Source organism: Prorops nasuta, unplaced genomic scaffold (assembly GCF_024137725.1).
Source record: "Prorops nasuta isolate Cenicafe-Biocafe unplaced genomic scaffold, Cenicafe_Pnas_1.2 PNAS00005, whole genome shotgun sequence".
Taxonomy (NCBI): Eukaryota; Metazoa; Arthropoda; class Insecta; order Hymenoptera; family Bethylidae; genus Prorops; species Prorops nasuta.
The window spans coordinates 4540890-4554564 of NW_027116802.1; the positions used below are offsets into that span (position 1 = coordinate 4540890).

A 13675-nucleotide genomic window follows, 5' to 3' on the forward strand; every position below is an offset into this window, starting at 1 on the left:
CGCTCTTCGTTCAAAATTAACCAATCACAGGACTGAGTGAATTTTGTAAAGCCACAATTTCCAATGTCCTGCGAAGTCGAGCGAAAATTTTCACTCGCAACTAAATGATCGAGCAGCAGCTTTCGAACATTCGTGGAGATGGTGTCTCACGGACGTCTAGCATAATTTCAACGCATATCGAATAAAGGTTTAGTCACGCCGTAGTTTTATTCCGACCTTTGACCCAGCCTCGAAAAGTTATCGATAGAGCGTATACTGGAGAGACGTGATATTTCGAGAGTGAAGAGAAATTGAGGGGTGCGAAGGGGTCACAGTTACGGTCTGGATGAATCGTCAAATAAAATGCACGCGCCGTATGTGCGTGCACGCGTGACTGTACACGTTGAGTTGGAAGGAAGGAACGTTCGGACGGACGGATGAACCGGCGAGCGGAGAGTCGAGCTGGCGGATTAAGTTGGGGCCCGTGTAAGGGCGTGTCCTTGTGGCGTCCTTGCCCTCCGGTCGTTCACCGTGTACGCAGTCATAAGCACACCTACGGGGCACGCACACACGCGAACACGCGCCCACGCAAGCTGCGCGTGTCTCGGAATCCGAGACACGCGGCCTTTTACGTTTACGACACCTGTGGCTCTCTCTCACACACGTACACTTCCCCCATTATCCCTCCCTCTCTCTCTCTCCTCGTTCTCCACTCCTTTCTCCTCCTCCTCTCTCTCTCTCTCTCTCTCTCTCTCTCTCTCTCTCTTACCTCACTTCTTTCTTCCCTTCCTTCCTGCCCTCTCCTTCGTCAACCTTTCTTTTACTCTCCCCCCACTCGACCCAACCCAAGACTAAAAATAACTCGGCCCGCTGAATTCGGCGTGCATCGATCAGCCTGGACTCTCTTCTCTACAACTCCCTCTGTCTCTCTCTCTCTCTCTCTCTCTCGGTCTCTGGAGAACTGGATTCCCGACTGGACACGTTAGTCCAAACAATTCGGCTACCAACCGCTTCCCAAGTATCGAATCCCTGTAATCGTCGACGTTGCTGTATATATATATATATATATATACGTTGTAACATCTCTGCAGAATAATTCTCGGTCGCTTTAAAATCCACCGCTCTTTTCGCCTATCCAATGATGGATAACGGTGGAGAAAAAACGAGAATATGGCTTGAAAATTGCGCTTAATGTTTCATGGTGTAAAGGGAGGGGGGGGGGGGGGGATGATTGGCCAAGGTGGTGCATTTCGGAGAATAATGATCGAGAAGTGGGTAAGAGGGAGGGAGGGAGGGGGGGGGGGGGGGGGTTAGTTACTTCCGCAATGCAGAATGGCCGACAGCTGGTCCACGGCGCGGCGCGGCGCGGCGGTCCGTGGATGCAAATCGCGCGACGTTGGAATTCTCCGGAGCAGGTGGGTCGCCGGGGTCAGCCTGGAACGAGGTTGAGCACCTCGCGCGAGAACCGAGAATTCCCCTCGGATCCTACCTGCCTCTTCATCCCCCCCCCCCCCCTATACCTTCTCTCTCTCTCTTTAACACACTCTCCTTTACTACACTCGCCAGCAGCACAAGCAAATCGCGGCAATAATCGCGAACGTGCCTCTATGAGAGGCAAAGAAATCTCGAGAAACGCGCTCTTCTCAAATATTCCATAACCTCCGCACTTGGGTAAAATCGTAATCGCTGTGGCTTGCGTTGAACCAAGGAGAAACGCAACGTGCTTATATACTATATATATATATATATATATATATGTCTCGCTGATTTTGGGTCAACGTATATATATTTATATATATATTTACTGTGTGTGTAGCGTAATAATAATTTGATTTTTTATCTCCTTTATATATCGGTTTTATTATCCTCGCGATTCCCGTTGCATCGAATGATCGCCAGTGGCTCTGAATGACCGATGCGTTATGTTTGCGCCTGACGATGATGGCAATCGAGGACACTCGTACAAATTTTTTCACATTCTGTGATTCCACATTTTTCGAAACTATATGTGTATTGTTTGATAAATATTAGAATGCGTCTAATTTTATTGTTAAATTTCACTGTTATTTCGCGTCTTAAGTTGCGATACATTATAGAGACGTCGACTAATCACGGAAGACGTATTAATTATCTTATGCCTAGGATATATATATATATATATGTGTAGGAGGAGAAGACAAGGATAAACCGAGTTTTACAATAACTTCTCAGTCCCTGATTTTATGTATAAAATTCGAAAAGAATAACAGTTTGATTTTTCTTTAGAATATTAGTTAAATCAAAATTAACAAAAAAACAATTTTTTTTACCAACTTATTCAAATAGTTTACGAATTATAAATTTTAATTCTTATTAAATATAGAATAAAGAATCGCGGTTTTACCCTGCCCTACTCTACATTTATATATATATATGTGTGTGTGTGTGTATAAAATACCTCAGATCGATCGTATAACGAGGAAATATTTGGACAATTTGCAGAGAACGCGAATTGCACGACAATTGAGTTTGGCGAGCAACAGACTTGCATGACCGACGCGTTATGTTGCGTTTGTACGTGACGACGATGAGAATCGGGGACACTCGTATACGAAATTCTCGACGTCCCGCGGCTGAAATCTCCACTTTTCATGGATTTCTCAAGACGATAAGCTGTTTATTCTTCATCAGATTCCACAGCAAGGTTCCTTGGCAAGGGTCCGTTTCGTAAAATGTCCTGCTCGTGGTTGTTGATTCGTTTCGTGCATCGATGACGCGAGCCCGCTCGAGTTTCCTTTTTCAAATTCCCATCTCTTCGTGTTGCGAAGCTATGCGACTCGGAAAAAGTCATGCGATTCAAAGAAATCTTTGCTTCGAGTATAGCACCGATAAAATATTTTCTGGCTATATATATATACTAATGAAAATGAATAAAATTAATTAAAAGCTTGATAGGATCGAGGCAGTATTTTTAACGGGAGAAACAATTTGTTCAAGAAAAAAAGAATTCATAAATTATTGTTCATCGATATGCTGTGAATGTTTATCATAAATCAAACAATTTTTTCCTCGCGGTTTAAAAACTTTGTTCATCTGAAAAAGAGGAAGACCTACGGAAGAGGAAAGAGAAGGACTGTGAGTGTGATGCGCGTTTGTTTTTTTTTTATTTTTCGAGGAGGCAACGGAGAGATAGGGAAGTAAATAAGTAAGTAAACCAGCCGGTTTAGCGAGGAGGTGTCGCACGGCAAATAATCGTTTTTCTCGAGTGTCCGAGGTGCGAAAGTGCACGCGTCTGCAAATATGTCCATGGTAATATGCGTACGAGCGCGTATTAGTCCTCTTCACCCCCACCCCTCCCCTGATCAACCCTCCACGTAAACTCGAGACGCGTCCATCTCGCAATTTGCTCATTTCTTTGCTCGTCTCTTCAAAGGATCACAACGGAGGATTTTCAAAAGGAAAAAACCTCGCGAAAATTTCTCCATTAACATTATATTATTTTATTCAAATTTGCTCATTCAGCAAATTATTTCTACAGAAACCAATCTAGAAAATCGCGACGATCGTTATCCACTACGCAATTTACTCATTTCTTCGCTCATTTCTTCGAAAGAGAAGAAAAGAAAATGTTCAGTGTGAAAAAACAAAGCACTTCTGCACCCATATGTTATATTTTATAAAAATTAGTTTATTAAGCAAATCATTTTTACAAAGGCTGATCGAAACTATCGCGAGGATCGTTAATTAGTCGGTCGACCGTATAAGCTAACGTGTCTATTTAATGGCAACGCTAATTAATTAGGTATAGATACATCGGATCGCGAGTATACGAGCAATAGCTATAACGCTCAACGGTACTCTCAGCGCTTTGTTAGCTAAACTCTCTCCAGGCTTCCTTCCTTCCTCCGATGAAGCTCGTGCAACGTTAATCTACCGCGAATTTTTCCCGACGACGGCATAAACAGCTAATTAACCTAACTGCCTTTATACCCCCGGCCACATGCTCTCTTATTATATATACCTCTCTTTCTTCTCTTTTTTCCACTTCCATTTAAACTCTTTGTATTTATATATATATATATATATGTGTGTGTGTGTATGTTTCACCCGATAAAACTATATAACATATATATATAAAACATGAGAAAAATTCTCACTTGTATTGCACAATAATTTTACTCTCGAATCTATCATATATAATTAACTCTCTGTACTCCCAAATTTATTAATTATATAACAAAAAGTGCAAAGTCGATATTACGATATTTCGCGAGATTATTCAGCCTGAAAAGGAATTAAGGTATGCACTACGTTGATCTATTAAGAAAAATTTATAGGAGGTTCTAGATAACGGGACTGAACGTTAATTAACCATCGCCTTTGTTCTGCGACTCGGGTTTCTTTTAATTACCAACCTACTTTCCTGTAGTAGGTATAGTATAATGATTGTGTTATTTTTTTTTTCTTTCATTAATTTTGCAGTTTTAAAATATGAACTCAATAATTTTAGAGCTCTCTAAGGTTATAATTTTGTTTTCTGTTTCTTTGTTTTGGTATATATTGTTTCAGAGGGTTTATTATAAAAATAGTTAAGCAACTTTTTGTTTACTGTGACTGATTTTCATCGATTTTGCTTACGAAAAATTGACAAAGGTGGTACTTTGGCCAATAGGATCTCTCTGTTTCCACCCTTGGGAGCAGATTCGAGTAAACAAAGGGTAGCTTCTACTGAAATAGTTAATACAATTGGTTAGTCAGATAGCACTTTTTGACCAATAATTATTCTCGTAGTAGCTATATAGAACTATTAGATATTCCTCTTTTTAAATATACTAATTATACTGTTTGCATTTCACCAGATTAATTATTAGAATTTAAAATAAATATACCAGTTATACGTATAGCTGTTTCAGAACCACTCAACACGATTGGTCAATCGAATAATGCTTATTTCAATTGACCAGTAATAATTATGAATTTTTTAATAACATTTATAAAACTACCATACGTTTGATCAATCTAGCAGTCATTTAATAAACTAATTACACCAATTACATTTGACCAGGTTCATCGATAAAACTCAGTATAAATATAGCAGTTACGTGAAGCTACTTCTAAAACACTCGATATGACAACTCAATCAAGTAATGCATTTTCAAATCGACCAATCGTATAATAATATTTCTATATAACATCTATATATATATATATATATACACACACACACACACACACACAAGTACTACAAGCTTCTGCTAAATCCTACCAATGAATCTAGTGAAATACAATTGGTGTAATTAGTTTATTGAAAGACTGATAATATAATCGCGGATAGATGACCGTGGCATTGGGGTAAAGGAAAACAAATCGTTTGATTTAATGAATAAAACGAGTGGTGATTCGACGTTCAGCGTTCTCACGAAGGCCAATATAGCCATCGTCTTGAACCACTACAGTATAATAGTTCATAGAACATAATAGTTGATTGCGATGTTGGTCAGGCCACGTGGCTAGATTAATATTAAGTGATCTTCCTTGTGTCATCACGCACCACACGTTTCCTCGTCTCTCTCGCAATAATTTCTCTGAATTACGTTGCATTTATATATATATGTAACAAACTTACCATGTCTTCCATTATTATAATTATCAACCTCATTCTTTCACTTGCCAAATCGATATTAGAAATATGTCTATATATACAATTTCCCATTAACTGGACCAAATACGTCATCGTTGCTAAATATGGCTACGCAATGCTTACCGGAAGTGTCCACGTAACCGAAACGAGGAGTAATCAGCCATTTCGAGGTTCAATGATCCCAGACGAATATATCTGCTATACACTCCCCTAAATTGCTATTTATGCTGACCTATAGAAATCTTTTGACACTCGATCTCTCGTCTTGGAATACATATGGGATAACTTATTAATGTTATATATTAATTTCAATCACACTCGTGAAATATAAATTTTACAAATTAAGAGAATATCCTTATTATGTGGATTATAAATAATATAGAATTTAGTCTTGTTTAGAATAGGAACTATATAGATGATAGTCACGTGGTATTAATAATAATTGTAAGAGTTTATATATATATATATATATATATTACTAGAGAAACAGGAAGGAATTATTGTATATTGGGGGGGGGGGGGGGTCAAACGGAAATGGTCAAGGAGTAAACAGCAGGCTCGCGTGAGAAGTGGGTCATTGACCTAAGTAAATGTAACGACGCCTTATTGAGACAATCGTGTCTGTAGGCGATTCAGCAGCCTAAAACTGGACTGGTAAATAGAGCGCGTCTAATCCAATTGTTAAATTTCACTGCTGGCCCTCGTCTGACGTTGCAGCAGAGACACCAGCCAATCAGAGCAGACGCATTATTAATTCTCTGCGGATCATGTATTTATATAATAGATGCATGGAACGTGCAGCTTTGAATATTCAAGGTTTTAAATACACATTCTTTGAGTAATTTTAGAGAAAAAAACTCTACAAATTTTCTTACATTGTGTAACATTTTTTAATTATTTCATTTTTTAATTTTGCCAGTAATGCTGCTTCAGCAGTAATAATAATAAAGAGGACAGAGGTATTTGTGCCTTCTACCTTATTATCGCGTTCTCATTATTTTTACTGATGAAGCAACATTATTGTCTAAACTAAAGAATGAAATAATTACGTAATTATACGGAAAGGACAAAATTTTTATTAGACTTTTTTTGCTTGGCATTATTTAATTTAAAATATTCATTATCGAAAGCCGGTCAAATGAGTATAGTACATATGTTATGGTATAACGAGGAAAAGTTTGAATAATTTTCACAAAAATACGGATCTCACTACCATTCAGTATAAGAAAGAGCATATATTTGTTCGACCAACGCGTTATGTTCGAGAAAATATTCAGAGACACTTGTATAAAATTCTCGATGGGCTAAAGTGTCGAAAAGTGGGCCAGAAAAAAAAACTCATTTTGCAATTTTAATCGATTGTATAAAGGAGAAAACATTTGTATAACAATTTACAGAAAACGCGGATTGCACGACGATTCAGTGCCGCGAGGGACAGACGTGCCTGTCGGAGATGAAGAGTGGACGACCACGTTGCGTAACGTGCACTTATCGGTGCCCCAGGAAGCCGGAGACTGTGCTCTGCGCGACCAACAACATCACCTACCCCAGCTGGTGCCATATCGTGAAGGACGCCTGCAACACAGGCTTCGTCCTCGAGACTCGTCACGCCGGACCCTGCGACGCCTACGACGCACCCTCTCTACCTTACACAGGTATATAAATTTTGTATATTCTTCTTCTTCCTTTTTCACCCTAGAAAACCCTCCGACGAAAGCTGCAAATGTGTTTCGTAACAAGGTCCTCCTTTCCGATGAATCAAAAGCTATATATATGCAGCATAATGCTAAAAATTTGCGAGCCGTAGCGACACCGAGTTGCACACACACGACACCCTCCAAACCGGAGGAGCTGCTGACATTAAACGCGCGAGCACAGGACCTGTTGCTCGCTCGCTCGCTCGCTCGCTCTTCTCGACTCTCGCAATGGACGAGCTTTTTCCTCATCGTTAAGTCGCGCAGCTTGAATTTCTCGCTCCTTCGATCATTGCGTGACCCGCCACTCGCATAATAACACTTTAAAAATTAACGGCTTAGCGCGATCCTCCACAACCTCGAGGATAGATGAATATATTTTTTTCTGTGCATGGATGTAGAAAAGGAAGAAATTCGGAACAACAATAATTTTCGTATTTATTAAAATATTGTATTCGATATAAGAAATATATAAGCATTTTTCTAGTTATTATCATTCTTACCGATACATTATTTCAATAAATTCAATATTTTGCACTATATATTCTGTTTTGCATACGTCCTTCATAATTACTGTTAAAAATTACTAAATATTACAGTGTTTTATATTTGTACTATACAGTGACATGACACAAACGTGGCGAAAATTTCCAATAATAAAACAACGTTTATTTTGCTGTTTACTAAATCTCTCGAGTTGTTGACATAAATTGTATAAAGTCGGTAGGCTAATAACTTATAAATATATACAAACCTCGAATAATCACTACTTACCTTCGCAAAATACCTAGGATTTTGGATTTATAATATCGCGTTCTGGTTAGTTTTTCTAGTAAGGTAAATTTGAAAAGAAATATCTTTTTTTGTGTGTCTATAATAATTATTATTAGATAAAGAGAAAGGGACGTTTCTTCCAAAGAGTTTGGACGTTTAGTCTGCGAGTCGTCTGGAATGAACTCTGTTATAAGCAGCTAGCTGTACGGATTATGCTTGGCTGGCTGCGTTTATGAGAATGCGTAGAGTTGCGTCACGCGCCACTGGAGTTTTACGAGCCAATTGCAGAGTCGTAAAACAAAGCTGGAGTACTGACTTGGGATTATTTTCAATTGACTGCGTATCTGATATTCTGACCTAAACGATCTTTGGCAGTGCGCGTCGCGCGCCAGGAATCCACCGTGTTTCTTGCAATCCTTTGCAAAAATGCAGGCCAAGCGAAAAATTCCTTCCTACGAGAAACACATATACACGCGTATAGCTATATTTATCCTATTGGTCGCACTCGCTTCTCAATATCCGGCAAATCTCTCCTCCTTCGTTCCGAGGTAGAGGTTATGTAGTTTTCCGAGAGAGCCTCTTATACAGATTTGCGTTAAAATAAAGAGACAAATAAAATTCGGCATTCTTTTTGTCCAATTAAAAGAGTTTTTATGACTGCTATTCGGAGGTGTGCGAAAAAACGTGCATTTCGGACGGGGATGCAGAAAAAGAAGAAGGCCAATATTTTTATCACTTTACGAGCGCGCGCGAATTGCGTGCAGACACGCGCAAACCCACACAGAGACCAACCTGCGCATCCTCCTCAGCCCAGTATTTAGACTAGCGCGTATTTCGAGCTATCGAACTCCCTGTACCTTCGTCCCGTCTCAATCTTCATCCGAAAACTCATTTCTAGTTATATATATATATATATATGTATAGTACATGTAATTGTGCGGATATAAAAGTGTAGTTTTAAATTCCTCAGATCTATGTCTATTTGTAGCACACGACGATGATATTTTATGTCGAATTAACTCTTAAATTTCTCGAGTGATTTTCAATGTATAGCAGCGCTTGATAAATATCGGTACAAGTTTAGTCCGAGGGGGCAGCAAACTCGAAGCTGTTTCGCCGAGTGTTCAGGTATACACGGGCTCTACTTTGCTCTGCCTTGAGGCGCCATAGTTAATGCAATAATAATCGTAGGCTCAAGTTAACTTACTTAGCCGACATTCGCTCTGCTCGACTATATTTATCTCGCTGAATCCAAAACAACATCAAGCAAACGAGCCCCGGCTCGAGCCTCTTCACGCACGCCACTCATTATTATCCAAATAATGCAACATTTATTTTTCATAGCGTGCGCTCGAGCTAGGAACATCTCTCAGTCCCTTTCGAATCTTTCAACAATAATTTCCTCCTCTATCAATTGATTTATAAATTAAATACCTGCTTTTCAAAATATTAGCTTACAAATTAAAAAAGTATCTCTTACGAGTATATTTACTTGAGGTATACTCTTTGAAATAAAGATTGAATTTCCAGAGGTAATCGTTATAGGAAATATTTCATATTCAATAGGGTGTATATTCGTATGAAATTCACTAATGCATTTCTGTAAACATAACGTTATTACCAGCATTATTAATGCTTACTTAAATTCATGAATTCTCCATTTTTTCAATTGGGATTTTTTTTCCATCAGTTGATTTGTAAATAAAGAAATTGATTGGACTTGGTTGAAGAAAAAATGAGACTTTGCACACAGCTTTATATAGATGTAGCGGAGAAAACGCGAGTGATTTAAAATGAATTGAGTAGTTGCGGTAGGATTAGAATTAGAATGGAAGTCACAGAAGCATGAGCAGAGAGGCGGAGGAGGTGATTTGCAAGGTTGGCTGCTTGCTGTAGCAGCAAACAGCAAAGTGCAGAGTGCGCTGGCTGAGATTAACGCTGACTCACCGACGCGCTTAAAACGAACCCGCGATCGTCTATGAGAAATGCCCTATTCGATCAGTGCTTACGTCATTATCACTTTAATGAAACTTTACATTTTGCACGGCGCGCGCGCCGAGACAGGCATCTGAAAAACAGACGTGAATAGCGCTATGGATAGTGGATGGATATATGCTATATAGCATACACTACTCCCGTTCCATTTCCTCCGACCCCCTCGTCCTCTACCTGTCCCAACATCAAACACGTAAACAACGTCCATTCGTAGTATTTTTACTCGACAGAGCCTCATCAATTATCATCAGTTTTTCTTCCTCTCGACGCGATTTTTTCTTTTCTCATTCAGCGAGCATTAAAGAGAGCCATCTTCCTAACAGGAGGGAGAAGTGAATAACAGTGACAAATTGACGAAGAACAAAATAAAGGCAGAATATTTTTACGTTTTGTTGCAGAGGAGAACAACACCTCGAGCAATTATGGCGTCGACTTGGCGGACGAGGACGTGAAAACGGACGACTCGCAGCTGGAACTGACGTCACAGAGCCTGAGGAATCACCACAGCTTGGCGTCCCAGTCGTAGCGTGTCGGTATCCCCTTCTCGGTTCACAGCCAAATCCTTAATCAAGAAATAACCACGTGCTACCAAACCAATCCAACGGCGCCCCCAAAAATTAACGCTAACCCCTGAGAACGTTTTCCACATCTCTATTTGTCTATATACAGTGCTATTAATATTGTCATATCTCTATAATCCAACTGATTTCTGTAATTTCAATTCGGTTGAAAATAAGCGGGGAGAGATAGCTGTTCAACATTTTTCATTTGTTTCTTTTTTTTCTATATGTAGATCGCGTGTATCTCCTAACTCGTGTGATTTTTAAGGAACTCGTGATGGCAACGAATCGATAATATTAAAAAGTAGGGAAATTAGACTAGAATGGAATTTATCGGAGGTAAGAAAATTGCAATCAGCCGCACTATTCACATTCCTTTATGATAAGTTTCTCGAATTGAATTGCGCGTTTCCTATCAGAACCATCGAGCCGTTATATGCGTTTTCACTGGGATTCCATGGCACTGTGCAGGTGTGTGTGTGACCAATATTTATTAGAGATTCTTCTTCTCTTTTATCTGGCTCACGTCACTCCCGAAGGACGATCAAGGACGCTACTGCCATCGACCATCAGCTTTATCTTAAAGAAACAAAAGAATCGTTTGAGAAATTTTAATACTCAAAACTCAACCGCTACGAACAAATTGCAATCATTGCTCGTATTTAATTATCCAAGGATATTATAAATGTATACATATAATAATTGATATTCTATTTATTTTTTAGAATAAATCTATAATTATTATTTATTATATTTTATCAAGTATATATATTATATATTATATATATATAACCGTTACAGAATTATTGCGAAAAATCTTTAGAGTTATTGTAAATTCGTGTCTCTCTCGGAATAATCGAGATCGATTTCAGAATAATGCTATTTATCAAGGACGAGGTGAACGTGGAGAAAATATGACGAGGATAAAAAAGCGTACAAGATTTGTTTGGTGGCGACACACAGCTGTTTATTATAAACAGGAATCGGTTGAATCGTCGTACGAAAAGCCACCGTCCTGCAGGCGCCAGCAGCGTAATCCTCGTACTTAATTTATTTATGTGTACGGCTGCGTCGGCTCGTGGCTCGTTCGTGTTGGTAAACATGTGCTTGAGAGTACACCATTGTAGATATATATATTTTACCAATATAATCTGCTCCCTCGTCAAATCCCTCAACGATCTCGTACATTATATCTAACTTAACTGCCAAGTTTTCTAGATTCCCGTTCGTTTGGGCTCACGGAACACATCTATATACGTCTTTCTATCAAAACCCATCGATATATCGAATTTCTGTGTGCGATCGCAAGCACCATATCGACTGTTGAAATTTACTATCGATACCCTTAAATCAAATAAGGACAAAACGATATGAGATCGCTCGACCCTACTCGATAAAAGACTTCCGTGTAGTCGTTCGACCTTTTCTGAGCTCGGCAGAGGTCGGGAAATTCCGTCGCAGTCGGCCAATGGAAACGTCGGAGAATAAAAGTTTGCGGGAGCGGGTAAAAGCTTCTCGAATGTCCGGGGGTGACGTTCGGCTAGTTGTTTGGTCGTCGCGATTAACGTTCTTGATAGGGGAATGGAGGGGGGGGGGGGAGGGAGTAGGACGCAAAACTGTTCCAGGAAAAGCAACGCGCCGCGTTACGACACACCGGACGTCGTAGACGTTTTTAAGAATCCCTCGGGAGACGGAGAGGAAATAACTGCAATCGCCGCAATTTCGTGCTCTTGTTCAAACGGCGAAAAAGAGCTGACAAAAAGCTAAGAGAAAAATACGGAGAAAAGAAACGGAAGAATATATATACAGACAGTGTACCTTTACCGGCATACGAACATTTTCGAACAAAGGATCTAGATAATAACGATGTCCGCCCAACGGGAGTAAAGCGAGATCCTCTATCGAGTTTTCTTTCTTTTTTTTACCTTCCCTTCGCGACATTGAACGGTGAAGAAAAAAAAGTGCAGTATAAATTTGTCTATCAATGACTGTATAATCTCTTATGCACTACTTGCAATATCTATGTATAGCTGATATCGAATTATCTTCTCGTAGTTTAGAGCTCTTCGATCTACGAGGTAAAAGCAATAAAAATCACGTTTTTCCTGTATCATTTATTGATTTTCAATAAAATCGATCTCGGTGAAAGATACACTAACGGTATGTGGTAATAATAATTGCTCTAACCTGCCAACAAATTTTTCTATATTTTTAAATATATATTCAGGATGGCCGGTAACTCTCATCACCTGCAGTATTGTACGTTTATTATTGATACTATAGAAATAATTTTACCTATGTACGCAAAAATTGAACAATTTCGAAGGAGCCATAACCAGTGCTGTATAACCGTGGGTATTTCGATGCTCCACTATTGCTCCAAATTTCTATATTGGTGCACTTATGTATATGTGTGCGGGAGTAATAGTAGGAATTCAAAATACACTTACAATCCCCGGCATCACTGACCGTGACGCGAATAACATAATGAAAATTCTCTGGACTGAACAAATTCAGAGATATCAAAGGCCATGTTGAATTGTGTTTTAATTAAAAATTAATTTTTTTTGTACTATCTAGACGCTTATTTTATTTGGATATTAAAATTACACATTTACAGGTCGTTGTGCATATATACGTGTACTCGCTCGCACCTACCTGTAATTTAAAATCCAAATATCTCGTAAATGCCTGGGTTAAATGGTGCATTAATAAAGTGCTTGGAAAGCTCTTGAGATGAGCTACATGAATATGCAATTAAAAATATAGGTTTCTGTTGTAAAAAAACCAGGTGGAGCATACAACTTTTTTTAATGTTCTCTTTACAACTCCCTCGGAACTGTCCAATTTATGTAGAGAAATTTCGGTGCGACATGAAAAATAAAAAGATATTGCAGGCGGTCAGTATTAGTGAAGAACTTTGTTTATATTGTTCAACTTGATTTAGCTACTTTTTTAAATGGAAAAATGTGGTATTTGCGATTTTACTCGAACTCTAAATCATTTTTAGCTGCCCTTGCGTCAACTATCTCCCGGATGTAGATTTCTTCAGT

General features: G+C 39.0%; 1 protein-coding gene across 7 annotated transcripts in view; it reads left to right on the forward strand.

The window, feature by feature from the left end:
• The window catches only part of LOC136773367 (follistatin-A), a 33286-nt gene extending 21094 nt beyond the window's left edge, over positions 1-12192 (forward strand). Inside the window, exons 5-8 of one of the 7 annotated variants that reach the window (XR_010822603.1) lie at positions 6997-7254; positions 10461-10773; positions 10856-10961; positions 11042-12192. Coding sequence is in view for 2 of the 7 variants with exons in the window: in XM_066727002.1 (XP_066583099.1) it covers positions 6997-7254; positions 10461-10588 (386 nt within the window). In the remaining 5 variants the exon portion in view is untranslated. Of the gene's footprint in view, positions 1-6996; positions 7255-10460 lie in introns of all 7 variants that reach the window. The other 6 variants (XR_010822604.1, XR_010822601.1, XR_010822605.1 and 3 more) reach the window with 6 other exon arrangements.
• Positions 12193-13675: the final 1483 nt, after the last annotated feature.